This window comes from Hippocampus comes, unplaced genomic scaffold (assembly GCF_001891065.2).
Source record: "Hippocampus comes isolate QL1 unplaced genomic scaffold, H_comes_QL1_v1.1 scaffold11, whole genome shotgun sequence".
Lineage (NCBI taxonomy): Eukaryota > Metazoa > Chordata > Actinopteri > Syngnathiformes > Syngnathidae > Hippocampus > Hippocampus comes.
Genome location: NW_017805123.1, coordinates 60,832 through 86,299, shown reverse-complemented (window position 1 = coordinate 86,299; position 25,468 = coordinate 60,832). Strand labels below are relative to the sequence as shown.

Genomic DNA, 25,468 nt, shown 5'->3' with positions numbered 1-25,468 from the left:
CATCAGGCTGGTTTTACACTCAATTGGATGCCGGTTAGCGGCGGAGCCATTCGTCTCCTAAAATGATGAGTAGGTGGCTTTAAGTGGGCAGAGAAATGCGAGATGGTACGCGAGTCTGATTACGGCACAACACAGTGCAGCGGTGCACTGACAATAGAGAATGCCTCATTTGTTTTCTCAGTGAGTAAGGCAGCAATCCTTCAAATCCTTAAACAATAATTTTTTTTTTTTTTTTTTTTGCCTTTGACTTCATTTCCGCAATTGTTTAGTGAACAATGCAGAAATTTGAGTTCAATGTTCCTCTTCGAATACAAGACTCCAGTCCTTATTCCTTATTATATCTTCTATTTTTTAATCTTATGTGAGGACATTTTTTTAAAAAGTCAAATATATTTCCCAAATTTCTCAGTGAATAATGTATCAATATTATTACAAATGTCGCTTATGTTGGGTGGCAGCTGTGTCTGTTGCCGCTCATGTTTTGTCCCGTGCGTTTTGCTGTTGCTGCAAGGTCCCGTGAGGTCATCTGCACAGCCGAGCGCTTCCGAATGCGAACGGACAACGTGTGTCATCTCTTTGTGTGCGTCCATGTGCGTGTGCGCGCGGGCGCCTCATCTCTAATTGGCCCCTGTGCTCGTCGGGCAGGCGCTGGAGAGCGAGTTTGTGTCGTGTCAGCTGCATCAGTGGATTGACCTCGTTTTCGGCTACAAGCAGCGCGGGCCCGAGGCGGTGCGCGCCCTCAACGTCTTTCACCACCTGACGTACGAGGGCGGCGTCAGCCTAGACGCCATCACAGACCCTTTGACCAGAGAGGTAAACACACACGCACACACACACACACACACACACACACACACACACACACAGAATGAGAGAGAGAGAGGTTGTCTAACTTTGACTTGACTACATTTGCATTTCATCTTTGACCAATGTGAGATGATGAATTTGCGGTCGATGACAATGCAGAAATTTGAGTTCAATGTTCCTCTTCGAATACAAGACTCCAGTCCTTATTCCTTATTATATCTTCTATTTTTTAATCTTATGTGAGGACATTTTTTTAAAAAGTCAAATATATTTCCCAAATTTCTCAGTGAATAATGTATCAATATTATTACAAATGTCGCTTATGTTGGGTGGCAGCTGTGTCTGTTGCCGCTCATGTTTTGTCCCGTGCGTTTTGCTGTTGCTGCAAGGTCCCGTGAGGTCATCTGCACAGCCGAGCGCTTCCGAATGCGAACGGACAACGTGTGTCATCTCTTTGTGTGCGTCCATGTGCGTGTGCGCGCGGGCGCCTCATCTCTAATTGGCCCCTGTGCTCGTCGGGCAGGCGCTGGAGAGCGAGTTTGTGTCGTGTCAGCTGCATCAGTGGATTGACCTCGTTTTCGGCTACAAGCAGCGCGGGCCCGAGGCGGTGCGCGCCCTCAACGTCTTTCACCACCTGACGTACGAGGGCGGCGTCAGCCTAGACGCCATCACAGACCCTTTGACCAGAGAGGTAAACACACACGCACACACACACACACACACACACACACACACACACACAGAATGAGAGAGAGAGAGGTTGTCTAACTTTGACTTGACTACATTTGCATTTCATCTTTGACCAATGTGAGATGATGAATTTGCGGTCGATGGGGGACCGCTGTACCGTACTGTGCACGAGACTGGTCTCTATGGTGACCGTGACTCTCCCTCCCTCACGGCCATCGCACGTCCCGTCCCGGCGCTCGCTCGTCTCGTCCGTCTTGTGGCGTTTGGAACAACAAACCATTGCTTCATCATCAAACGCTCTCCCCAGCTGATTTTAGGCCGGCGCTTTCAACGGGATCAATGAGCGTGTGAGTGATCCTGCGATCAATGGGCAGAGGTCAGGCCGTCAATAGCCGAGCGGGTGCATCTCCTTGTTCTCGACACGTTAATTGAATATCTATGAGCCGCGGTGTGCCGCTCGTGAATGGCTTAATTGCGGCGGCGGCAGCTGCCGTGCTTTGTGGGCCTTTTCCGGGACGAGTCTCTTTTCCTGTGATATCCGCCATCTGCTGTCTGCAAAACAACTCATTTATATACTGTCACTTCCAGCCGCGCCTTTATTTATCAAGTGACCATTATGCAAATGCGCTCGCCAAGATTTGCTTGATCCAAGTGCCCTCTTTTGCCCCCTTGTTTTTTTTTTTTTTTTGTCAGGCGCCGGAAAATTCTTCTTCTATGTAACTGCTGGTTGCGAGAGCTCACGGCGCACTTTCTAATTGTGTCAAGATCCAGTTGTGTTTTCGAGGGCGAGTCCGCTAATTGCAGCTGCTCATTTTTTACCATCGATTAAGAGTTGTGTTTCCCACTCCAGAAGCGTGCCTCTTATGTATGAACAGAGAATGAGCTCATGTTGGCTTAGCCCAGCGTTCAGATCTACAATATTATTATTTTGAAGGCAGGTGGAGTATTTTCTCTCAATGTGAAATGACATATTATCATGAGCACATAATTCTAAATTATTCAAGTGGACATTTCTGAGCATAAAAATGGCGACTTTCACATTTTGCGAAAGGTATCCGTTTAAAAACACAGGCATGAGAACATGGATATCTGACAATAGGAGAGGGTGAGAGGAGAAGCGGGAGCAAAACAGGCCAAAATTCAGACGTCGCGGAGTGAGGCCGGAAAAGAAGGCGTCGTGTCATCATAATGTGAGAGTGGAGAAATGTCTTGAGATTTCGACATTTCTACAAAATTAGCTGCTCTGATTTCGGGCGGGTGGGACAGAGAATACAGATACAGATTCATTTTATAATCAATTGAGAAAATGTTTCAAGTAACGCTGTATGACATTTTCTTTCAAATCAAATTTTTTCAGGCACAGAAATTGATGAGTGACACAAAAATCCGACCTTAACAACATTTTAAAGCCACGAATTTGACCCCGGAGATCAATAAAGGGTGATATTATCTTTCATTCATCATCTGTCCAATAAACAAAACAGTTTTCCTGTGACTTTAAGGAGTTATGCACGCGTTGAATCGAGCCCTCTAAACGTTGCGTGAGGACCTGCCGCGATGTCGGAAAAGGCCTTATTGATTCATCCGTGGCCCGCTGACAGCTGACGAATTGCATCAATGCCGTTAGTCGCCACAGCGTCAGCATGTCAGGAAATCCAAGCGTCGGCCACATGTCAGATGGGGGACCCCTGCTGGGGGGGCACGACTCGTCCTGACAGCTACTGGCCCAAAAAAACCACAAAAAAAAACGATGACACCTCCACCCCTCGGTTTCCGACCGTGTGACATCACTCTGGACGAGGCAGAAAAATTAATCATCAGTCGGACTTTATTTCTTGTCACGTAGCCGTCCTTCCTCCCGACCGTACCTGCCCTTCCCTTCAAGCCACGCCCCCCACCCACCCCGCTCCCAATCCGTGACTGCTTATGAGTTGACAAAGACACCAAAGCTTGAGGGCAAGTAGACATTGAAGGTCATATTGAAAAGTGTCATCACTTGACCTTGAGTGACCTTTAAAAGGAGTCAGCTATCACTGACAGGTTAGAGGACGATGAATATTGGGGAAAGGGGGCGGGCTCTCGCAAAAAAGATCCTCAGTCGACCTGTAAAGTTGGACAGCTGTCTGTCTTGTAATGTTGCCCCAAAATGGCTGCTTCCTCTTCTCGACCACCCATGAGTCCGAAAGACTTTTTCATGTTCTTGTTTTCGACATGTCCACCCACTTTCATGTCATTCAGTGAAACCAATGCCAGACGTTATTTTTTTTTTGACTTTCTAGGGGGCACCACTAAGTGAGTTTTGTGGTAGGTTGTGTTGCAAACTCCTAAAATTAGAGCTCAGACTCGCACCGAATATCCACTTTAATTATTCGTGGTCAAAAAAGTAAATGGAGTGCACTTAGAAAGTGCTTTATCGACACCATACGTTGTCCAAAATGCTTTTCATTCACTTATTTGAAAAAGTATCTTTCGTGTACACCGGCGTGTTGACGCACCTCAGCATCAACCTTTGCAAAGGTTTTCCTTTTTAGTTTAAAATCACTTGAACCTCCAGCATCCCTCGCTGCGCCCCGGCCAACGACAGAACCCGGCCTGTTGTTTTGGTAGAGTTTTAAATTCATCCGTGTTCCTTCATACCAGCTAGCTAGCGCTAAGCTAATCTGGAAACGTTGGCCCCTCCAATCTCTAGCGTCCGAGTTTGCAAACTTCTTTTGTGCTAAGATGGCGTCAGAAGCTCCCCATTTGTGCTCAGCTCCACCTGAAATACGTTTCCACGGTGATAGATATGTTTATTAATATTAGTGAGCTCTCCGACATGTACAGGCCAAACCAAAGAATGCGTACATTGTGGGGGACAGCGTCTAATGACAGTAGTTTCTCTCTCTTGATGCTGCTAAAACTCAGGAGAGTAGTTGGCTCTGCTTCTACAGTATTTGTGAGTGTGCGCGTGTGCGTGTCTTCCCCATCATTCTTGCCGGCGTGTTGTCGGCTTCAGGTGTCGTGACGCACGGCGATCCCACGCTGCTTAGCGGGTCAAGCAGAGGGCGCGTCCTCCTTCTGTCTGACAGGGTTGATGTTGTTGTGTTACGGCATTGCATGCGAGAGAGAGCGCTGCCGCAGCGCTCCGCATACTCCCGTCCGTGGGCCGCAAAGTCAGTCGAAGCTGTAGAAATGGCTCCCTTTTTATGTCATTTTGTCGTGAACGGCACAGACGCGGCCCGCTGAAATTCGTTTTAAAAAGGAATTCATTTTACTGATGTGAGGATTTGAATTATTAGCACCGTAGGAATTGTTTTCAAGAAAGAAATAAACATTCTGCACTGATATTTTTCCCAACTGTTCATGCCGCAAATTAAGTTTTGCGATTTGTAGCAAGAAGAAAGAAATAAACATTCTGCACTGATATTTTTCCAACTGTTCATGCGATTTGTAGCAAGTTTTCTGAGGATGCTAATTCCGTTTTCGGATGTGTGGAATTTTTCTCCAACTGCTTTCGATGCTTTTTCCATGAAAATTAAGACTTGATCTTTGTGTCTTCAGAGTTCCTTTTTCTGGGTTCTTTTCCAAATGGCCCATCTTTTTTCGCTCGAGCTGTCTTTGGCGTTCATGCCGCTATTGAGATCCTCGTTATGTACACCAGAGGGATCTGTGAGTTGAAGTGCCGGGACCAGGCAGCCGTTTTGTCTTCGCACAATAGCCGAAATAGTGTCATTTCTGAGCTACGTGGGAATTGGTGAAGATGTCACAACTATTTTGCATGTCCTTATCGCTATTCTGATTACATAAAAGACAAATGTGAAATTGGTCTCATGCACTTTGACGGTTTTTATGAAGCTATTTGTCTTTACTTGCTACGCCGCTGTTAATAAATGGATGTACAGTAACCCCCCGCTATAACTCGGTTCATTTTTCACAGATTTTTTTTCACGCATTTTTTTTTCAGTGCATTGTTTTTCTGTATTCTGATTGGCTAAGGGACTGTAGACGAATGTCAACAGTCTGGACGCCTCGACGGCAGCGTCGTGCCAGATTGGAAGTGACTGCGGGGCTAGAGGAAGTTGTTTTGGTGGGTGGGGATGAGGACGAGGTAGTGGTTGTGGTGGTGGGGGGGACTCGCAGGTGGCCTGTCCTCATCCAGAATCACCTCGGAACGTCCCGTGCGGCGGTCGCCGCCCTGGCATGTGCTGCCCATTGGCCGTGTGTGATTTTAAGCGGTGTGTACAGCCCCCGTCCTAAAGGAGGGCTCGGCGCCACCGTGACGGGCATCTGCGCACGCCTCCGTGATGGAGGAACTGGCGCCGGTCGCGCCCATCAACATCAATGACAGCCACGCGAATCTTTGATTTGCCTTGTTGCACGTTCGTCTCCGTTAAGGATATTTTCATTCGCCGACAGAAATAAAACCTTGAAAGTCAACGCAAACCACACCAGGGCTAAAATAGTTTGGGATTGTTTCATTAGTTTGTTTTTATTTTCCGTTTGACTTTTTAAAAAAAAAATTGTTTTGTTTTTAGAGCAAGTCTGCGGTTTCATGATTGCCGTTCCAGTTGTCTGTGTGTGCGTGCGTGCGTGCGTGCGTGTGCATGCATTCTTCAAAACAGACAAATATTTCCTTGCGTGTGAAGCAAGCGCATTTGAAGCCCGCCTCATGTCCCTTTGCCTGCCTCTCAATATTAGTGTGCGTTAACAATGCTTGTGTTTGCGCGCGTACGCGCCCTCGCCCTCGCCTTTGTCTTCCTCACAATTGCACGAAACAGCGTAGCGGCCCGGTCCGGGCTGGCTGGGATGTCACTCCAGGTTAGCGTTTGTGCAAGCGGGGGCCCCTCGCGCCTGCAAATGGGAATGGTTAAGCCAAGCATGTTAATAGGAAAAGGCCTGTCTCTTCCATACTAACACTTGGATGACTCTGCAGGGTGAGGCGGATGAGGATGAGGAAGGGGGTGGGGGTGGGGGGGAGGGCGGTCCCGGGCGCGCACCCCGCACGCCCGCTGCCGACCCCACCGCTCCGCCCTCCCCCCACCGCCGCATGAGGCTGGGCTGAGTTGGGATTTGCTCACATTGTCAAGTAGCGCATTGACCCATCACTTTGACGCATATCCACTGTGACAGCAGCCCTCTCTCTCTCTCTCTCTCTCTCTCTCTCTCTCTCTCTCTCTCTCTCTCTCTCTCTCTCTCTCTCTCCATTCCTCTCGCTTTCCCACCCGCAGGCCACGGAGGCGCAGATCCGGAGCTTTGGACAGACGCCATCTCACTTGCTCATCGAGCCACATCCTCCACGCAGCTCCGCCATGCACCTGGTGAGAGCAGAGAGCATGCTGGGAGGGAAGAAAAAAAAAATAAAAACAGTTCTGAACTATTTCAAAGAGATGTTGTGATACACCCCCCCCCACCTCCTCACAATTTAAATAATTGAATAAAGTGTGTGACATGCTTTTGTCAAATCACCCCAAAGATGAAGAATGGTAGCGCACTTTCCATCAGCGGGGGGGGGCAAAGTAAAAAAGTTCTGATAACCTGGCAAATAAAGCAGTGCTCAGTCACGATGTTGAATTTGAGGCACGGCGATACTCGCGGTTGCCGATGTGTCTCCTGCATGCACCACATGTACAGATGTGCTTCACTCATGCGCAAAGTGTAAATCTGCAACGTGGTGATGAAGTGAAAACGACGGGAAAACCCCATCAAATGTACAAATGCTATCCATTTGCAGTCTGGACGTCTCCTGCTCGAGAAGCAGTCTCAGTCTCCAGAATTCTCAAATAAGGCCGCAAGAAGTTGCCAGATTTGTTCCCTGTAGCTTTTTTTTTTTTTTTAAATAATCGCCAGATTGGTTGCAAAAGTTGCTAAATCCTAAATTAGTAAAATTTACAACACTGAGGAGCCCTTGGCTTATCCGAACGCCCTCGCTATGCCCTGGTCGTCAAGGCGATGTTGTGACGCCATTGCACCCGGGATCTGTTTTAAATGGTTTTAAAAAAAGTGTCACGTTCCCTTCTGTCTTCCTGCATTCGCAGAGTCCTTTGATGTTCAAGGACCAGCTGCAGCAGGACGTCATCATGGTGCTGAAGTTCCCGTCCAACTCGCCGGTGACGCACGTGGCCGCCAACACGCTGCCGCACCTCGCCGTGCCGGCCGTGGTCACCGTCACGTGCAGCCGCCTCTTCGCCGTCAACCGATGGCACAACACTGTCGGTGAGTGGCGGGCGCGCCCATAAAAGCCTCACCTGGGCCGGCGCCTCCCGACCAGGTGAGGAGCGCTTCCACATGTTGCCTTTCGCCGGCGTGTGAACCGCGTTAACCCCCAACCCCCCAACCTGAGAACGCAGCCGCCACCTCCGGGTCAGGGGGCCAACGCCATGCTTGTTTGGAAATCAGGCCGCGGCTCCAGCACAGCGCCCATTCTCCTCACACTTCCCAGCTGTCAGAGTGGAAAACACATTGAGAGGGAATCTAGCGCCCTAATGAGGGCAGCTGCAGACCACAGGCGGCCATTTTGGAGCTGAGAGCAAATGTGGTTTGGCTCTGACGACGACACACATTGATTTTATTCCTGCCCGGAATAAATGTCTTCATGCATTTCGTCTCTCCGATACAGCGGCCTTTCATCCTAAAGGTGTTCCTCCACACCACCCTCGCTGTAAAACTCGTGTGTGCATATTGCCTCGGACGTGTTCATGGTGCTCTGTCTGACACCGTGAAAACCTTTGCGGACGTTCAGCAGCCGAAAATCTTTTCTAGAGCTAATGAAGTTCAGATATTTGTTCACAGAGAGAGCAAAAGTAAAAAGGCACTTTAAGATACAAGCTTAATAGAGAGCAAAAGTAAAAAGGCACTTTAAGATACAAGAAAATTTAAGATTATTCAAAAATACAAATTGAAATGAATGGACATGCCCGTAATCCATTCCAGCCCCTCAAAGAAGAGCAACTCTTTTAATGTACACTATGTTTCATAAGAAAACCCAAGCACTCTGATGTACGTTACTACAAAAAATCCATTGATCACATGATGAAATCAATTTGATCAGTTCAACTGACATTGTGCCACTCCTTCTGGACCACCACCGGGGCAGTATAATGCAGAAACACATATGAAGAGTTTCAAAACAGACTCAGCAGAACACTGTCAATCAGTTATTCTTTGCGGGGGATAAAGAATACATATGCCTGTGAGAATTGTTATATGTATACATGTGTTGCTCCACCGTTTGTGTTCAAACCTCCATGAGTGAAAGGGTTAAAATACCACATCACTGATACTGTGAATCAGCTCGTCTGAGGTTAAATTGCATTGTATGTTTGTATTTGTTTACTTTCCGCCACTCAAAATGCGTACTCTTTCCCTCAGGCCTCCGGGGAGCACCCGGATACTCCCTGGAGCAGGCTCATCATCTCCCAATCGAGATGGACCCTCTGATTGGTGAGTTATACCCACTACTTCGCCCGTGCCCGCGGCTTCTCCAATGTATACGCCGCTTGTAACGTCTCTTGTCGACGCGTGTAACTCCTTTGCCGCCGCAGCCAACGGCGCTGCGAGCAACAAGCGTCAGATCACAGACTTAGTGGACCAGAGCATCCAGATCAGCACGCAGTGCTTCGTGGTGACAGCTGACAACCGCTACATCCTGGTGTGCGGCTTCTGGGACAAGAGCTTCCGCGTGTACTCCTCGGAGACAGGTGGGCGAAAAAGGTGGACGCGCTGGTGCGTGGATGACGCCGTCGATACTCGGGCGTGCTGTTCTCTGCCGAATGGCCCTTTTGTCATATGGCGAACCCGGACGGCCGTGAGTGGTGAAAAAAAAAAATCTTAGTAGCTGATGTCCCCCAAGCACTTTGAAAGAAATGGCCGCTATATTTTAATAACCAGACTGGCGACTGCAACAAAGTGCCTCACAATATTTCCAAAGTGACAAAGATGAGTCGGCAGCCATCTTTGTCTTGTTGTCTGTTTTGTAATCGTCAAGGCTAGTGAACAAAAATGGAATAACTCAAGCTGAAATTGAAAAATGTTTTTCGTTTACAAAATAAAATAAAAACAATTGTTTAAAAAAAAAAACCTAAATACGAGCAAAGCAAAGAGGAACACAGGGATGAGACGAGTGCGGTTGGAGGGAGCTGATTGGTTGACACAAGGAACCGGGCTGATGAGAACACGTGGAACCAAAACCTAACGAGCAAAACATGCAAAAGACACACAAGGAACCGAAATGTAATCAAAAGAACAAAATAAAAGCCGATCATGACAGTATCGGTTGTTGCGTTATTTCATCCATCCATCGTGCTGAATTTTTTTTGGGGAGGTTCTTCACGCTGCCCGCGACGTGATGACGGACGCGCGCCCGCCACATTGTGTGTCCCGAGCAGGAAAGCTGACCCAGATCGTGTTCGGCCACTGGGACGTGGTGACGTGTGTGGCGCGCTCCGAGTCGTACATCGGGGGCGACTGCTACATCGTGTCGGGCTCGCGAGACGCCACTCTTCTTCTGTGGTACTGGAGCGGCAGGCACCACATCATCGGCGACAACCCCGCCAACAGTAAGTGGCTTTGTGTTTTGTTGGGGTTTTTTTTGTGTTTTTCTTTGCCTTTGTGTCTCACACCTTCTACGCGCAAGTCCCGATTTGATGAAGTTGACAGAAGCGGCGACGGCTAATTAACAATTTCGGCTCGGCTGAGTCCAATTAGCCGGGGAGACTTTTTGTGTTGGTTGCATCGGGGAAATAGAATTCCCCTGCTGCATCTTCAACACTCGTGCAAATATCTTCTTCAACAATGAAACTTAAAAGTGCACAACGGGGGGGCTGTTTTCGAAATCAAGTCATCTTTCAGCCATTTGTGGGGATGGGTATTGTTGGAAAAGAAGTCGGCCAAAATGTGACTGGTTTGTCAAAGCATTTTAAAATCACGTTTTCCAAAATCTTGTTTTTGCACTTTTTTTTCGCTTAGTAAGATATTTATTGACTTTGCTTTTAAACGCCTTTAACCGTCTGTAAATGTCATTTTTAAACATGTGAAGCACATTGAGTGATCTTGTGTATGAAATGTACAACATAAATTGTTACCTTAAAGGAGTTGGAATTTTTTTTTTTCAATCATAGTTTGTGTTTTATTTATAGTTTAAAGTCGTCAAATCTCCTCATATTTGTGTTTCGGCTTTCACAAGTTTGTCAAAGCCATGTCTGATGTCATTGTGAAGCTTTGGCGCCATCTGGTGAGAGCTTGTTGCAAAGCCAATATCTGAAACGGAGTTTGCCACCATCTGGTGGTTCATATCTGGAATTACAAGCCTTTTTGCCAAGGCGTTGATGATTTGCATTATTTCTGTTTTACGTGTTTCAAATGGCGGTTGTCATTGGATGCTCGCTGAGTTGAGGCCATGTCAATCAAAAAGGTGTCTGGGCGTTTCAGATAATTAAAATGGTTGATCTGATTTGATCACCCCGCCCACCCCCCACCCGACGCCAACACCGGGCTGGCGTACGGGCCAGTTGCGCTCGTCCCCGGGGTGAAGGCGACTGAGATTGAATCTTTTGTCGGGCAGGTGAGCGGCTCCAGCTCCCTCGTTACCTCCCCAGAGGCTTGCTGTGACACTTGTCCTCGTCAAAGCAAGCCCCACTCCCCCCCACACCTCCCCCGACAAGTACCCCCACATCATCCTCAGAGCAGCTGCTGGCACTGACAGCGCGGCTCAGGGTCCCGCGCGGTCTCTGCGGGACCACATCCATCACAGTCCGGCCCACCGGACCGCCACCGCGGGGGTAGGCAGGCGGGCTTTGGGAGTCCGCGACTGTCACCATTGTCACTCAGACGCGTGACTGAAGGGATTAGCCCCAAATAGTAGCATTAGCTTGTCTTTATGTGCTTGATCAGATAACCCATGATCTGATTTTGAGAAAAATCTGCTCAGAGATCCCAGCTGTCACCCAATATGTCCGATTTTGTGGTCATGCACGACTGACGTCTTTAGGGCCGTGATTTTAATTGGCTTACTGTGTAAAACCGGTCCGTGCGGCCTTAGCCTAGCGTGACGCTGAAGCATGTTGAGTTGAGGTGTCGGAAATGAATGGACAACTAACAGGCTATCAAATTCATTGACAATTAACGACACTATTTTGGTCATCGTTTTTTAGAGCTTAACTCATTTAATGGCCGCCATTTTTCTCATATCGGGAGAGCCGGCGGCAGCCATTTTTGACCATTTGGCTAATCTTTGAAGGTCTACAGAAAATTGAGTCCTGTAGCTTTTTATGGATGGAACCAACTAAGCTTTTTTTTTATCATGTCAGACGTGCCTCTGCTCAATAAATATTGGTGAAACACTGCGTTGTACCGCAGTACGCCACTTGGGGGCGATATTGCTCCTTATCCGCCGTGATGACCGAGGCTGACGGCATCACGGGTCCTTTCTTGTACAGAATTTGAATTTGAACGCTGTCTGTGTGGCCTGTTGCAGGCGACTACCCGGCGCCGCGAGCTGTCCTCACGGGCCACGACCAGGAAGTGGCGTGCGTGGCGGTCTGCGCAGAGCTGGGGCTGGTCATCAGCGGGGGCAAAGGTCAGCCAGCCTATATGTCAAACAAAACAACAGCAAAAAAAACCCTGTCCGGTACAATGGTACCTTTTAAGCTTTTTATTGCCACTTCCATCTGGAGTTGACCCTAAAACTAAGCATCATACAACAACAATTAAACCGTTTGTATTTAAAACAGCCACATATCCTTTCAGTCCACTCGCTGAATGCTAACTTTACGTTGCATCAAAGTTGCGGTGATGTCACCCTTTAAGCCGCGTATTGAACCCAAACAGTCCAGTGGCACGGAGACAATTTAACACCAAAATACATTCTTTTTTCTCTGCAAAGAGTGGCTAATATTAGCGCCGTACCGATGAGCGAAGAAGATTTCGGCGTTCAAAGTTGAAAATGTGGTCAGTTTAGGACTTCACGTGGGCAGTGATGTGAACAAGCGTCGTGTGTGTGTGTGTGTGTGTGTGTGTGTGTGTGTGTGTGTGTGTGTGTTGGCTGGCAGATGGCCCGTGCCTTGTGCACACCATCACCGGGGACCTACTGCGGGCGCTGGAGGGTCCCGAGAGCTGGCGGCGGCCGCGGCTCATCTCGGTGTCCAGCGAGGGTCACTGCATCGTGTACTACGAGCGCGGGCGCTTCTGCAACTTCAGCATCAACGGCAAGCTGCTGGCCCACATGGAGCTCCGCGACAGCACCAGGGTCAGGAGGACGCACAAAAAAAAAAAAAAAAAGGGCTAGAAAACAAGCAAAAGCTGCTTTATTTTCGCGGACTTTTTTTGCATTGCTATTATGCAATTCCGCTGAATGCTCTTTTTGATATGTTTCATGTTCATGTACTTTTATTTGATTTGTTCTTTTTTTTTCGGATGACTTTTTGTGGTGTTCGTACGACTTTTTCTTTTTTTCCCTTTTACTTCATTTGACTCATTTCGGATTATGTAGTTTTTCCCTTTTATTTTTCATTGACTTGTTTAGAATTTTTTTTGCTTCAGCTTTTTTTTCTATTTTTAAAAAAACTATTTTTCTTAGATTCTTTTTTACCCAATTAATTCTACTGTGCTCTTTTCCATTTCACTTCTCAAGGTTTTATTTGCTCTTGAAGCGTCTTGTAAATGAGTAAAGAATCTTCAATCGGCAGTTTGTTAATAACTACGAGAGGCACGACGGGGAAAATGCAAACTACGCACACAGTTGCATGCCAAAAAGTGAGCCTGATGAATGGTTTTTTTTTGTTGTTGTTTTTTTTTTCCCCCCGGATGCAGGCCATGGTGCTGAGCAGCGACGGGCACAATCTGGCCACCGGTGGCGACAACGGCGTGGTCCAAGTGTGGCAGGCGTGCAGCCTCAAGCCACTCTACGTGTACCCTGCCTGCGACGCCGCCATCAGAGCCATGGACCTGTCACATGATCAAAGGTCAGCCGCAAGTTGCCAAACGATGCCACCCTTGTCAATTTTTTTTTTTAATCCCCAAAGGACGCTGCATTCCAAACCAGCCACAAAAGAAAGCTATCTTTAGAGTAGAAATTCATTTTAAATTTGACGTGTAAAAATAGAGTAGTATTCTTGGAATGCATGTATAGAACATCCATCCATCTATTTTCTAATCCGCTTTAGCCGTCTTCGGGCAGTAGGCGGGGGACACCCTGAACCGGTCGCCAGCCAATCGCAAGGCGCACACAGACGAACAACCATCCGCTCTCACACGCACACCGAGGGACCCGTTTAAAGCGGACAATCAACCTAGCGTGCATGTTTTCGGAATACGGGCAGAAGCCGGAGTACATGTGTAAAAATGTAATGTTGCAATAAAAAAGCTTATTGACTTCAAAATAATGCGTAGCCTGAGGAAAAAGCTCCACGGTGCGCGTTTGTGTCACGCTTGTCAGTTTGGCTTCGACTCAGCGTACAAGCGGCCTTAACATGGGAGGCTCGTGGCCCGTAGCGAGTCGACTTACTTTACAGCCGCTTCTTTGTCCGTTCAAAACTCTCCGTTTTCACGTTGCTTCAATAACCGGCCCACACACACAAGCGCGCGTCAGTCAGTCAAGTCTACGAGCCGGTGCCTGCGCGTCAGTGGGACCCTCCATGCGGCGATGCCGGGGGGCTCCGAGCGTGACGTCAAAGTGTGTGATTCCCCCCCGAGGGACAGCAGAGTATTGGCCACATGGGGACACGTGCACGTGGCCTATTCTACATTTGAAGTCCTTCATTTGTTTGGTTTTTTTTTGTGCTCCGTAGGACCCTGATCACTGGGATGGCCTCAGGAAGTATCGTCGCGTTCAACATCGACTTCAACCGCTGGCATTACGAGCACCAACACAGATACTGAGCGACGACCCGGCGGACACTCTGGACCAAGAACTGTGACCGGGTCCGAGAGAGACCGAGATGTTGCGTGCGCCACCCATCCCGGTGGCCTCGCAAAGAACAGGTTTGCGTTCAAGCATCGTTGCGCTTTCCGCTGCGTCGACGTCTGCCAGAGTTTCGGGAGCCAAACGAGAACGTGGGAAATATGCAACAAATGGTTCCGAGACTTGCTTGTAAACCGAACGGAATCGGATTATCTCCCATAAATATACAAGCCGGTGTCAGGATGTGACAGTGACATGCTGGACTTGGGAAGAAAATTCCTGTCAAGCAGGAATATGTTTATTTATGTCCGTTTTAAACATCCAGAGAGTCACACGGCACACAACCATGAGGAGTTTCCATCCTAGTGGAGCGCTCATAAACACACAGCCGACCTAACCAAGGAGGGTGCGTGCGGTGGGGGGGGGGGTGAGTCACGACCATGATTAAGGTGACATTTACAGGGAAGAAATTTGTTTTCTCGGTCTCGTCCCCTGCCAATGATGTGTTGAGGTCAATTCATGGCATCCATTAACTTAGTCTCCAAGTGGGGGAGTTGGACCTGCAGACAATTCTCCTCTTATCTTATTAAAGTTTAAAATTTGACATCCTAATTCTTTTTAATGTAAAAAAAAAAAAAAATGTTTTCAAATCAGGCCTTTCTCTTTTTCAACACGTCTTGGCTGGCTGGTAGCTCTTGCTTGTTCCCGCATTTGTGCTTAAACACCGCCCTCTAGTGGGAGAGGAACGTTCAAACACACGCAAATCTGAAATTCGAGATCATGCAAGAATCGTTTCAAATCAACCATTGATCCCAAAGCAACAGTAAAAGAATGAAAGAACATTATTATTTTTTTAAGGACTGTGTGAGGCCATGTACCCAACCAGCCCCTCCTCAAGCGAGCGACAATACAGGTAGGTCGCCCCCCCCCCAGAGGGACCGAAATTGTAGCATGCTTATCAGACTGTTTTCTGTTTTCCAACACTCGGACACACAATAACAGTGATGCTCAAGCACTTGTGGACTGCGTGAAAGCGTCCTCCTGGATTGTATGACATCACCCATTCAGTCTGTGCACCCTCCCCCCAAAAATAAGTGGAGCCGATTTGCACAACTGATTCTATGTTGTTCATTTCAATTTCCGGGCCAGGAGCGTTTTTGCTCTTACTGCGAAACACGAAAAAGTACTCTTAAGTAATGCCAAGTGCCAACTTGGTTGAGAAGAATTTTCTGGTGCGCTTTTATTTGCACATTTTGGTTAGTGTGTTTTTGTTGTTGTGTAATCAAGTGTTTTGTCTTGTGTGGAATCTGTTTTGGGGCGATTTTATTTGATTTATTTAGAAATTACATCACGTGATTTTATTGAGCGGCAATTATCGAAAACTTTATTTCCGTGCAGTGGTTCAATTCAAAAAGTGAAACCCAAACCTAATTTACACTTGAAACGTAATTCTCATTGTTTTTCATGTCCTATTGTAATTTCAATCGATGGCGGATTTTTGAAGGCTATTGTCAGGCGTGTGCGATAACTCCAGCAGCATATAGCTAGAAAATAAGTAGTGTGGCGTGAATTTGTTTGAGTTCCCCTTAGGAATTGAACTACTGAAATACTGGACATCATCAAAAGTATATTTGAATCACACAATAATTCATCCAAAATTTGGTTGCCCCGCTCAGCTGAACTGAGCGTCAGGACATAGGAACGCTTCAGACATTTTTGTGCAGTCTTTCACATTTTCACGCCCTCGATTTTGAATGTGTGACAAAAATATTAAGAAAAGAAATCAATGCTGTACCATGTGCACTGGGAAGCAATATGAAACTCAAAGCAACTGTGCGGCCATGACATGAAACATATTTAATAATTTAAAGTATGCAAATTGATTCATATTTTGTGGCAAACTTACGAGAGGAGAGCTGGAAAATAAGCTTTTTGTTGTTTTCGTTTGAGAATCATTTAGATTCATTTGTATTCATTAGTTCATGTTTGCATGTGTTTATGCATGGCTGTTTTTTATTTATGCCTTGATACTTAATTGCCTATTTGTATACTTATGTTTTCTGAGTTGCATTTTTAATATACATTTATATATATTTTATGTGCGGGATATTTTCTCTTCAGATGTTATTCATGCAAACGTGTTTAAAAAAATGTCTTTTTTTTTCCAAGTGCTTTTACTGCCACCTTCTGTCTGAACTTGTCACAGCAGGATTTCGCTTTGAAAAATGTTTCCCCACATCACTTTTCAGCATTTTTAATAAGAGAAAACACGAATAAAAAGATTTTTGGAAAAAAAAGCTTTGTCCAGATTTTATTTTCTTTTGCAATTTGCTTCTCATCTGTTGGGCAAATGGATTTCGTAACATCCAGCTGCCTCTCACTGACAGGTGCGGAGCAGTGGGCTGGAGAGCGAGGGCCTTCCAACTGGTGTTTTTCTGCATCTTGTCATCCGTGTTGTATATGGCACGCTCTCTGTCACGAAAACACTTCCTGCTTTTTTTCGCCAATCAGGAGCAAGCAACATAAGAACGTTTCAGCAATTATTAAACATAATATAATTGACGTAACTGTAACATAAAAGAATATAATGCTCAAATATAAAATTATAATAAAAAACACTTTAACAAAAGCTTACACGTGTTTCAAAATAGACCACTCACCAAAGATTGATTCGGTTGTTTAATTTGACACTTGACGGGCGAGCAGGCACTCCAGAGACCACACAAATTGTATACAAGCTATTAAAAAGTCAATATTCCATATGTCCCCTTTGAAAGGAGCTCATCCATTTCGATATAATATCCTGATGTGGATTATGGATCTCGATAATACGCACGGTTATGTCATGACGTTACACTGACGCTTTCTTTCCATTGAGGACCATTTTATACTACTGACACTGCGGGGGAAATGTTCCCCCCACAAAAAAAGACTCTTACAGCATGTGTGCTATTTGATTCTGCCTCGATCAGTCAAACGTTTTCGCAGCCCTTGAAAAAAAACAACAAAATGGAGTGACGCGTGGTACGAGTGCAAACAAGCGAGCCGGGGCACATTGGTGGACACAAACATTTGATGCAAGTTGCGTTTCAAAAATGCGCACATGCACTTTACAGCCTCACATGTACTCGCCTTTGAAATAAAAAAAAAAAAAAAGCCCCCGCCCAAAAAACAAAAAGACGACCTTTGAATAAACAAAATGTCATTTGACTGGAAGCACCGTGCTACATCCAGTACATCATGTAGCTTCCGTTTAGTTTCTTATGATTCATTTCATTCGCTTGTCTCTTCATTCAAACACATTTAACACTGTGCTTTTTGGGGGCATGGTGCCTCTAATTGCACTTTCAGTCATGTGCTCTTACATTGTCACGTTTTCGAACCATCAGCACGCAATTATTAGCATTATTAAATGTAAAACAAAAAAAAAAAGTAAAAAGCATAGCACAGATAACACCTGGAGTAACATTATAGCAGCAAATTATTGGCTTCATCCAATGGAAGGGTTCATGGAATATGTTGCACCGGAACCTGCGAAAGTGCAGCGACAGCTTGCTGAAAGTCACGCGAGACTTTGCTGCGCGAGTGTCATCGCCGGTCATCAAGATCTTCAAATCTCCGCGAGGCAGGCTGGCGTTCCTGCAGTACATAATCGTGACCACAAGACGGCGGCAGAACGTTGCCATCTTCAGGGAGCAAAGTTGAGTAGTGGCATGATTGTGGAACATGTCAACCGTAAACTGGAACTCGTTTCTATACAAGTTGCCTGTGAATACTGAAGAGCGGACTCTGAACTGCAATTCTTTGGAAGTAGTTCAGTGGTCGGAATGCGAACCGATAAATTGGAGAGGTTTGAAGAGATCAAGAAAGCCCTTTGACACTGTTTGCGATGAAGGACCTCTCGAAATGAATGGGACTTGATTTAAATGACCTGAACAGTTTGGATTGGAAATGGTTTGGATTGGCGGAAAAATCTGGAAGGAGTTATACAGTGAACGTGGATGCTGAACAGAAGGCGCTTGAACTGAAATGCTGGAGAAAAAAACTCAATTGTTGAATGTAAGACTTAAAAGCGTAATGTGGAAACGAGAATACTTCCCAAGACGTCCCGAATGAGCCGAACAATTTCAAGTCGGAATGGTTTGAATTGGTGGAAGAAGTTGTGAACGGTGGAAGGATGAGTTTGCCTGGAAAATCGCCCAATTTATTTCAACGGGAATTATTCTCGTGGACCGTTTGTGGAGGGGTGAAGAAAATTCCCCAAATTTCATGAATGATACGAACATGTTGGAATGCTGTCACCCGGTGGACAAATGTGGAAGAAGTCGAAGGGTAAAAATTTGTTGCCGAATCACTTAGCTACCCTGAAAGCAAAATTGGCCCCAGTGAGTTTACGAAAAATGTGATTTCCGAAAATTTTGAACTATTCAATTCTGCGGTGAGGCTAACGAGGCGGTTGCCGGCCGAACCGGACGGAGAATAGTCGTCCGACTCCGACGTGAAGTCGGCGGGCGACGCGAGCGCCAGGTTGGAGCCTCCTCGGGCGGACGCGGCGCAGACGGAAGAGCGAGCGCCGTGCGGGAAGTTGGCCGCCGGCGTAGCGTCGGGATGCTGTTGTCTTTGACGGAAAACTTGCTTCTCCTTGTCCAGCGGCGTGTTCTGACGGAGGGAGGAAACAGACACAGTTGACCAATACAAATGGGGGATTTTTTTTGGGGGGGGCGGGGGGTCCTCCAGTAATTTACAACCTATTGTCGAAATCCGCAAAACTTTTTCTTCATAATACTTTTGGAAAATGGGACTTTTTCTCTCAAAAACATGAATACGTGTGTCATTTCATACCATTTCCCCCCCTAAATAGTATTTCTTGATTTAAAAAAAAAAAAAAAAAGAAAAAAGAAAGCATCATCTATTTTTTTTACCCATAAAGTATTCCACCTTTTCCTGGGTAAAAGTGTGGCCGATTCGCGTGTGCGCAGACCCACCGTGATGACCATGACGCCGGCCGTCGCGCTGCTCCCCTTGTGTCCCGTGTTGAAGTTTTTCTTGATCCTGACGGCGACGGGCAGCTGCTGTTGGTTCTCGGCCGCGCCGTCCTCCTGCGAAAGCAAACGTTTCCGCCGCATGACGTTTTTAGCGCACGGGAAGCGGTGACACGTTCGCTGCCGTCTTCTTACATTGACCCAGGGGTGCTCCAGCACCTGGCCGGCCGACAGCCTTTGGTCCACGTCCACCCGCAGCATGCCGCCGATGAGAGCCTGCGGAGCGGACACGCGTTAAGAGCGAGCGGCCGTGATCAAGCTCCGTTTGCCGGCGCGGCCGCCACCTTGGCCGAGTCCGACACGCCGTCCCAGTGCGGTGACGGGAACTCCAGCCGGGCCTTCAGAATCTCTTGGAACAGGACGTCCTGGTCCTCGCCGCCGCTGTGCAAGGACACCAACGCATTTGACTTCATCATCGACAGATGAGACAGGTGGAAGGCCGGCTAAAATCCGGAGGTGAAATAAGTCGAGTTGTTTCTTTTATTCATCAAATCGGAGGCCGTTTGGGAATTGTATTGTTTTGTGAGCATAATAGCATAGCAGTAGCACCGCCTCCAGCATTGAAGCTGCCCATTCCTGATTCCTACAGTTAGGGGGCGGGGCCGAGATCTTCCAAAAATGTCAGATTGCGCAATTTGACAATGATTCCACGATAAAAAAAAAAAGAAACAAACGCAGAGCTTGACGAAAGCAAGAATTATGACAGGACCGGTGATGATTTAGGATACGCGTACCAATTGAAGGGCGGGAAGCCGCAGAGCAGGATGTAAGTGATCACACCCGCAGCCCAAATGTCCACCTTGAGGCCATACCTGGAATTGGACGTGAAACGCACGCAAACAAGCCACACCGTTAGGGACACCGACACTATGACGTCACGTTCCACTCGTGTTCCGAAATTTCCAGGAACTTCCCCGAAAGTTGCTCCTTGAGAAAGAGAAACGCACCCCTTTTCGGCGACGATCTCCGGCGCCACGTAGGTGGGCGTGCCGCACACCGTGTACAGGTAACCGTTGACAACGGTGGCCAGGCCAAAGTCGCCCAGCTTCAGGGACTTGCTGCCGTCGTGGTGCTGGTAAACCTTCGCCACACACACACCCCACAAGAAAGACAGTGTGCAATCTTTACGGGGACAGAGATGTATTTTGTTGCGGAAAAGAAAAAAAAAAGTTGCGATTTTAAGTCACGCTTATCCGAGTGAAAGTCATCACATAATTTAACGATATTAGGATCAAAATTTTGTGAGGCACATTTTAACAAATCGCTTAATGCTAAAGGAAATTATCTTTTATTATTAAAAAAAAAAAAAAAAAAAAAACTCAACAATTTAACTTTTGTTCTCAAAAATAATAAGACTTTAGGTCATAATTCTCTTAAATTTTTGAAACGATCCAAAGCTGCCTGTTGCGATTATAGCAACAATTCACAAGTAATTGATCGTCACACCAAAGTTTGTAATTGTCTATAGATGCCACAAGATGGCAACAAAGGGCTTTTTCTCTATTAGACAAGGCTATGGCATGAAGCGCTTCACCTCATTTCAACATGGTCCTCGCCCCAAAATGGTGCCAATAGTTTTCTATTAGACATGGCTTTGGCCTGAGCATAAAAAACAGCCAACCGTGAGTTTTTCCGACAAATTATGGGGGATGGGTGCCCCCCACCCCCAGAAAAAAAATTGAAGAATGTGAATTTGAAGGTTATACATTTAGTATGTTTTTTTTTTGGGGGGGGGGATGTTTACATGATATGAAAAAATATTAAGGCACCCCCCCCCCCCCCCCCGCCCCAAAAAAAACATGTCCGTTTCTCAGTTTGAGAATTGTTTTCCCCTGTGGCGCGCCTTTGTATACCAGCAGGTTTTCGGGTTTGATGTCTCTGTGGACGATGTTGAGGCTGTGCAGGTACTTGACGGCGCTGGCCAAGTTGAACAGCATGCAGCCGGCGTCTCGCTCCGTGTACTTGTTGGACGAGGTGATGGCGTCAAACAGGTCGCCCCCCTTGCACAAAGGCACGCGGGAAGCACGCTTGTAGGATTCCAAAATAGCTTTCAAAATGGAACTGGAGAGGGAGACGGCTTTCCTGAATGCTTGGCATACCTTGACTAACTCCATGACCAGATAAATATCATTGCCGGTATCCATCTCTTCAATCAGCAGCACGATGTTGGGATGTTTGACCCGTCGAAGGATGGACACCTCGCTCTGGATCATGTGCTCCTGAACGGCACAGCAAGGAATAGAATACAACTACAAGTATTGCACATGTTTTGTTTAAAATCGTGTTGAAAAAAATAATAAATCCGTGAATATGTAAACTTGCAGATGCCGATCAGTGAGTATGCAAGCCTCCCAAAAAAAAAAAAAAACATGAACTGAATGACAACAGGTTGATAAGAAAAAGCACCTTTCCTCGGCATTTCTCCTTGCTGATGATTTTCAGGGCGTATTCTCTCCCCGTGGATCTTTCCACACACTCTCGCACCACAGCAAAGTTGCCGCTGCCTAAAGTGCGGCCCACTTTGTAGCGCTCAGCGATGGAGGCGGGGACAGCGGACTCGTCCGTGGGCTCGGCTGCGGACATTTGGGGGGGGGAGGGGGAGGGGGGCGGAGATTTGGCAGAATGAAATGACCTTGCTCTGTCTTCTAACAGGGGCGTGCGGTCGGTCTCACCTTCGCTGCTGGGTGCGTCGCCTTCGTCCATGGAGCCGCACACCTTGGTGGAGGCCAACGACAGAGACGAGCCGCTGTGGTGGGATCCCTGAACACAACCGCAAAAAAAAAAAAAAAAAAAAGCACAATAATCAGAGATTTCATTGACATTACTTTGGCATTTTGTGTCACACTTTTATGCTGTTTTTCATGCTTTGCAGGGACATTTGTCTGTTTGTCATTTTCAGACCGTTTCATCTCGACCTCGAATGAAAATTGTGCAAGCCCGCCTCCACCCGCTCCGTAAGAAAAGCGCTTGTGAGTTGTGATTTGTTGTGTTTTAAGGACTAAAAAGTCATTTCCTTTCCTCCTACCTGGCGTCTCCTGAGGCTGCCCGGACTGGTGGGAGAGGGGCAAGGAGATTTCCCCGATCGAGGCGTGGACAGCTGACTCCCTGCGGTCCCATTGGCTGGCGAAAAGGACCGCAGAGGTGTCATTGGCCCTCCTCGCCTTTCGTCCTGTGAGCAATGGCGCCTTTGTGAGGCCTCACCTGAGCCAGTAGATGAAGGCGACTTGCTCCTGCGAGACATTCCGCCACTTCTTGGAGAGCAGCGACCGTGCACTGAGGGAAGCCGACCGTATGAGCACGACTTGGCCACCCTGCATTCTGGAGAGGAGAGAAACAAGTCAGTGGGAAAGTGTAACCCAACCTGCTCCAAGTCTGGAGCTACCCAGCCAGCATTTTTTTTTTTCCACTTACCACTTTCGTCCAAACTGAAGTCATCCTGGTAGCGATACTTTTCAGGCCCGCAAGCAAAGAAGATGTCATCGTCGCCAAAAAAGTCCTGAAGGCACATGACCTGCAAAAAATGATCACGCTGTTTTTTATATTTTTTGTTTATTTTTTTACAGCCATGCCGATATCAGTGGTTATGTTAGAAAAAAAAATGCACTGCCAATGTCTTGTATTCAAATACTTTGTCCAAGCAAATTGCATTAGGCAGTGATTCTTTTTTGTGCCACAAGAGGGAGCCTGCGTACAAATGGCAGTTCCATCCATGAAGCATCCCTCACCGAAATCACGAAAGCTTGCGAATAGGTAAACAAATGTCTTAGTGGATGCAGCCGGTGCTCTCATCAGAATGAAGCCAACTCAGCGGTCATAAATAAATCAAAAGACGCTGATGGAGTCCCGGCCTTCTCCCTAAAAGCCGATATTGATACACTTAAGTGACGCCCATTTCCTTTTACTGGGAGAGCCCCGCTGCCAGCTTAACTCAAGCAATTCGTGCTTGATGTCATCCTGACTGGAACTGAAATATTATTCAAAGCGATGCCTCGGACGCATTTTTTTTTGCGACTCGGTCCAGGCAAAATGGTCGAACAAAGAGCACCGGGCCCAAACGGTCTCAGCAGACACGCCCACCCACTCTGATGAAACCCCCGTTTGTGTCCGCCATTCCTCCAAAACGTGTGCCAAGTCCCAGCGGGAGGGGAGCTGCAAGGATGGCTGTTGCCAAGGAGACGGGGGCGGGGGGTTGGTGGGGGGCAATTGAGGAAAAAAGTGATGAGAAGGGCACGGCGGCTCTTCAGGCTGGAGAGCAGAGCGCGAAAAAGCAAAACCTCCTCCTCTGACCGCTGCTTTAGAGGTGAGCCGAGGAAAAGGACCACCGCAATGTTGACCTCCACCAAGGTCAAACTGGGGCAAAGGTGGGGAAAAAAAGAGAATTTGTATCTACTCGCACATTTGAGGCCAATGTGGTCCTAGAAAAAAAAGCAAACCCGACTTAAAAACCTAACTTGGAAACCCTAACCGTGCTTTATAAGCTTACTTTGAAACACCACTCTTCAACCTTAACCCTAATTTGAAACCCGAAATGTATTTTGAAACCCCCAAAGCTACTTTGAAAGCCTACTTTTAAAGCATCACTCTACTTTGAAACACGAACCCTACACTGAAACACTCACCTTGCTTTGAGACCCTAAACCTAATTTGATACTCAAACCCTACTTCGAAACCCCACACTGAATCACTAACCCTGCTTTGAGACCTTGACCCCAATTTGAAACCCAAACCCTACTTTGAAACACTAACCCTGCTTTGAAACCCTACCCCAAATTTGAATCCCTGCTTTGAAACACTACCCCTACTTTTAAAACCTGCCTTAATAGGAAACGCCACAGACAGCCTAACAAAGCAGCATCTAAGTGGCAATGTCATATTGTTTTGAGCAAGGGAAACAGATCGATAATATCATAACTGAAAGCTTACTTTCAAACACTTCATATCATAACATAAATATCACAACTCTTATAAGCATATATTCTTTATCCTCTGCAAAAAAAAATGACTCTGATTACTACTACTCATACTGAGGCATTCTTCACATACAGCATATGCATGCCTGCATTCTGCTGCCCCCAAATGGCCAAGGCATGAATACTCGAAACCAAAAAAAAATGTGGCAAAAACTTTCATTCTTTAAGCCTAACAAAGCAGCATCTAAGTGGCAATGTCATATTGTTTTGAGCAAGGGAAACAGATCGATAATATCATAACTGAAAGCTTACTTTCAAACACTTCATATCATAACATAAATATCACAACTCTGATAAGCATATATTCTTTATCCTCTGCAAAAAAAAATGACTCCGATTACTACTACTCATACTGAGGCATTCTTCACATACAGCATATGCATGCCGGCATTCTGCTGCCCCCAAATGGCCAAGGCATGAACACTCGAAACAAAAAAATGTGGCAAAAACTTTCATTCTTTAAATTGGCTTCAATATTGTTATCACGGTTTGTTTTTACAAAGTAAGATACGATAGAGTTTTTCCCCCTTTTCTTTAAAAGAAGATATAAAGATTTGTGTTGGTGCTTTTTGGGAATCCACTGTTGCGACTTGGTGATGGAACACAGGCACTGCCACGCTCAGTGTGTCGCCACCACCGGGGGCACAAACGTTGGCTTTTGTCCTCGCATAAGAGTCCAGAAACTGCGTATTTGATATTCACCGTCAGCATCTTGCAGCCGAAAATCGAGGCAGCGCTCGAAAATAGCTTCCCTTTTGCTGGGGAGAATCAGATTTTTTTTTTTGAATTGGCTTCAATATTGTTATCACGGTTTGTTTTTATAAAGTAAGATACGAGAGAGTGATTTTTTCCCCTCTTCTTTAAAAGAAGATATAAAGATTTGTGTTGGTGCTTTTTGGGAATCCGCTGTTGCGACTTGGTGATGGAACACAGGCACTGCCACGCTCAGTGTGTCGTCGCCACCACCGGGGGCACAAACGTTGGCTTTTGTCCTCGCATAAGAGTCCAGAAACTGCGTATTTGATATTCATCGTCAGCATCTTGCAGCCGAAAATCGAGGCAGTGCTCGAAAATAGCGTCCCTTT

At 46.7% G+C, this 25,468-nt stretch overlaps 2 protein-coding genes across 2 annotated transcripts in view; one reads left to right on the top strand and one right to left on the bottom strand.

The window, feature by feature from the left end:
• The window catches only part of LOC109513661 (neurobeachin-like), a gene marked incomplete at its 5' end in the record, with an annotated part of 140,511 nt that extends 123,746 nt beyond the window's left edge, over positions 1 to 16,765 (top strand). The window contains 10 exons of the mRNA XM_019866240.1: positions 646 to 813; positions 6,705 to 6,794; positions 7,512 to 7,689; positions 8,845 to 8,916; positions 9,018 to 9,173; positions 9,861 to 10,031; positions 11,948 to 12,049; positions 12,522 to 12,718; positions 13,282 to 13,433; positions 14,259 to 16,765. Of these exons, the coding sequence (XP_019721799.1) occupies positions 646 to 813; positions 6,705 to 6,794; positions 7,512 to 7,689; positions 8,845 to 8,916; positions 9,018 to 9,173; positions 9,861 to 10,031; positions 11,948 to 12,049; positions 12,522 to 12,718; positions 13,282 to 13,433; positions 14,259 to 14,349 (1,377 nt within the window). The remainder of the gene's footprint in view (positions 1 to 645; positions 814 to 6,704; positions 6,795 to 7,511; positions 7,690 to 8,844; positions 8,917 to 9,017; positions 9,174 to 9,860; positions 10,032 to 11,947; positions 12,050 to 12,521; positions 12,719 to 13,281; positions 13,434 to 14,258) is intronic.
• Positions 16,766 to 18,726: 1,961 nt separating this feature from the next.
• The window catches only part of LOC109513660 (serine/threonine-protein kinase DCLK1-like), a 12,867-nt gene continuing 6,125 nt past the window's right edge, over positions 18,727 to 25,468 (bottom strand). The window contains exons 4-17 of the mRNA XM_019866238.1: positions 22,825 to 22,924; positions 22,615 to 22,731; positions 22,439 to 22,533; positions 22,086 to 22,173; positions 21,820 to 21,986; positions 21,513 to 21,632; positions 21,267 to 21,413; positions 20,361 to 20,494; positions 20,148 to 20,225; positions 19,698 to 19,794; positions 19,549 to 19,629; positions 19,357 to 19,470; positions 18,821 to 19,030; positions 18,727 to 18,735 (exon numbers count right to left, since the gene is read on the bottom strand). Of these exons, the coding sequence (XP_019721797.1) occupies positions 18,727 to 18,735; positions 18,821 to 19,030; positions 19,357 to 19,470; positions 19,549 to 19,629; positions 19,698 to 19,794; positions 20,148 to 20,225; positions 20,361 to 20,494; positions 21,267 to 21,413; positions 21,513 to 21,632; positions 21,820 to 21,986; positions 22,086 to 22,173; positions 22,439 to 22,533; positions 22,615 to 22,731; positions 22,825 to 22,924 (1,557 nt within the window). The remainder of the gene's footprint in view (positions 18,736 to 18,820; positions 19,031 to 19,356; positions 19,471 to 19,548; positions 19,630 to 19,697; positions 19,795 to 20,147; positions 20,226 to 20,360; positions 20,495 to 21,266; positions 21,414 to 21,512; positions 21,633 to 21,819; positions 21,987 to 22,085; positions 22,174 to 22,438; positions 22,534 to 22,614; positions 22,732 to 22,824; positions 22,925 to 25,468) is intronic.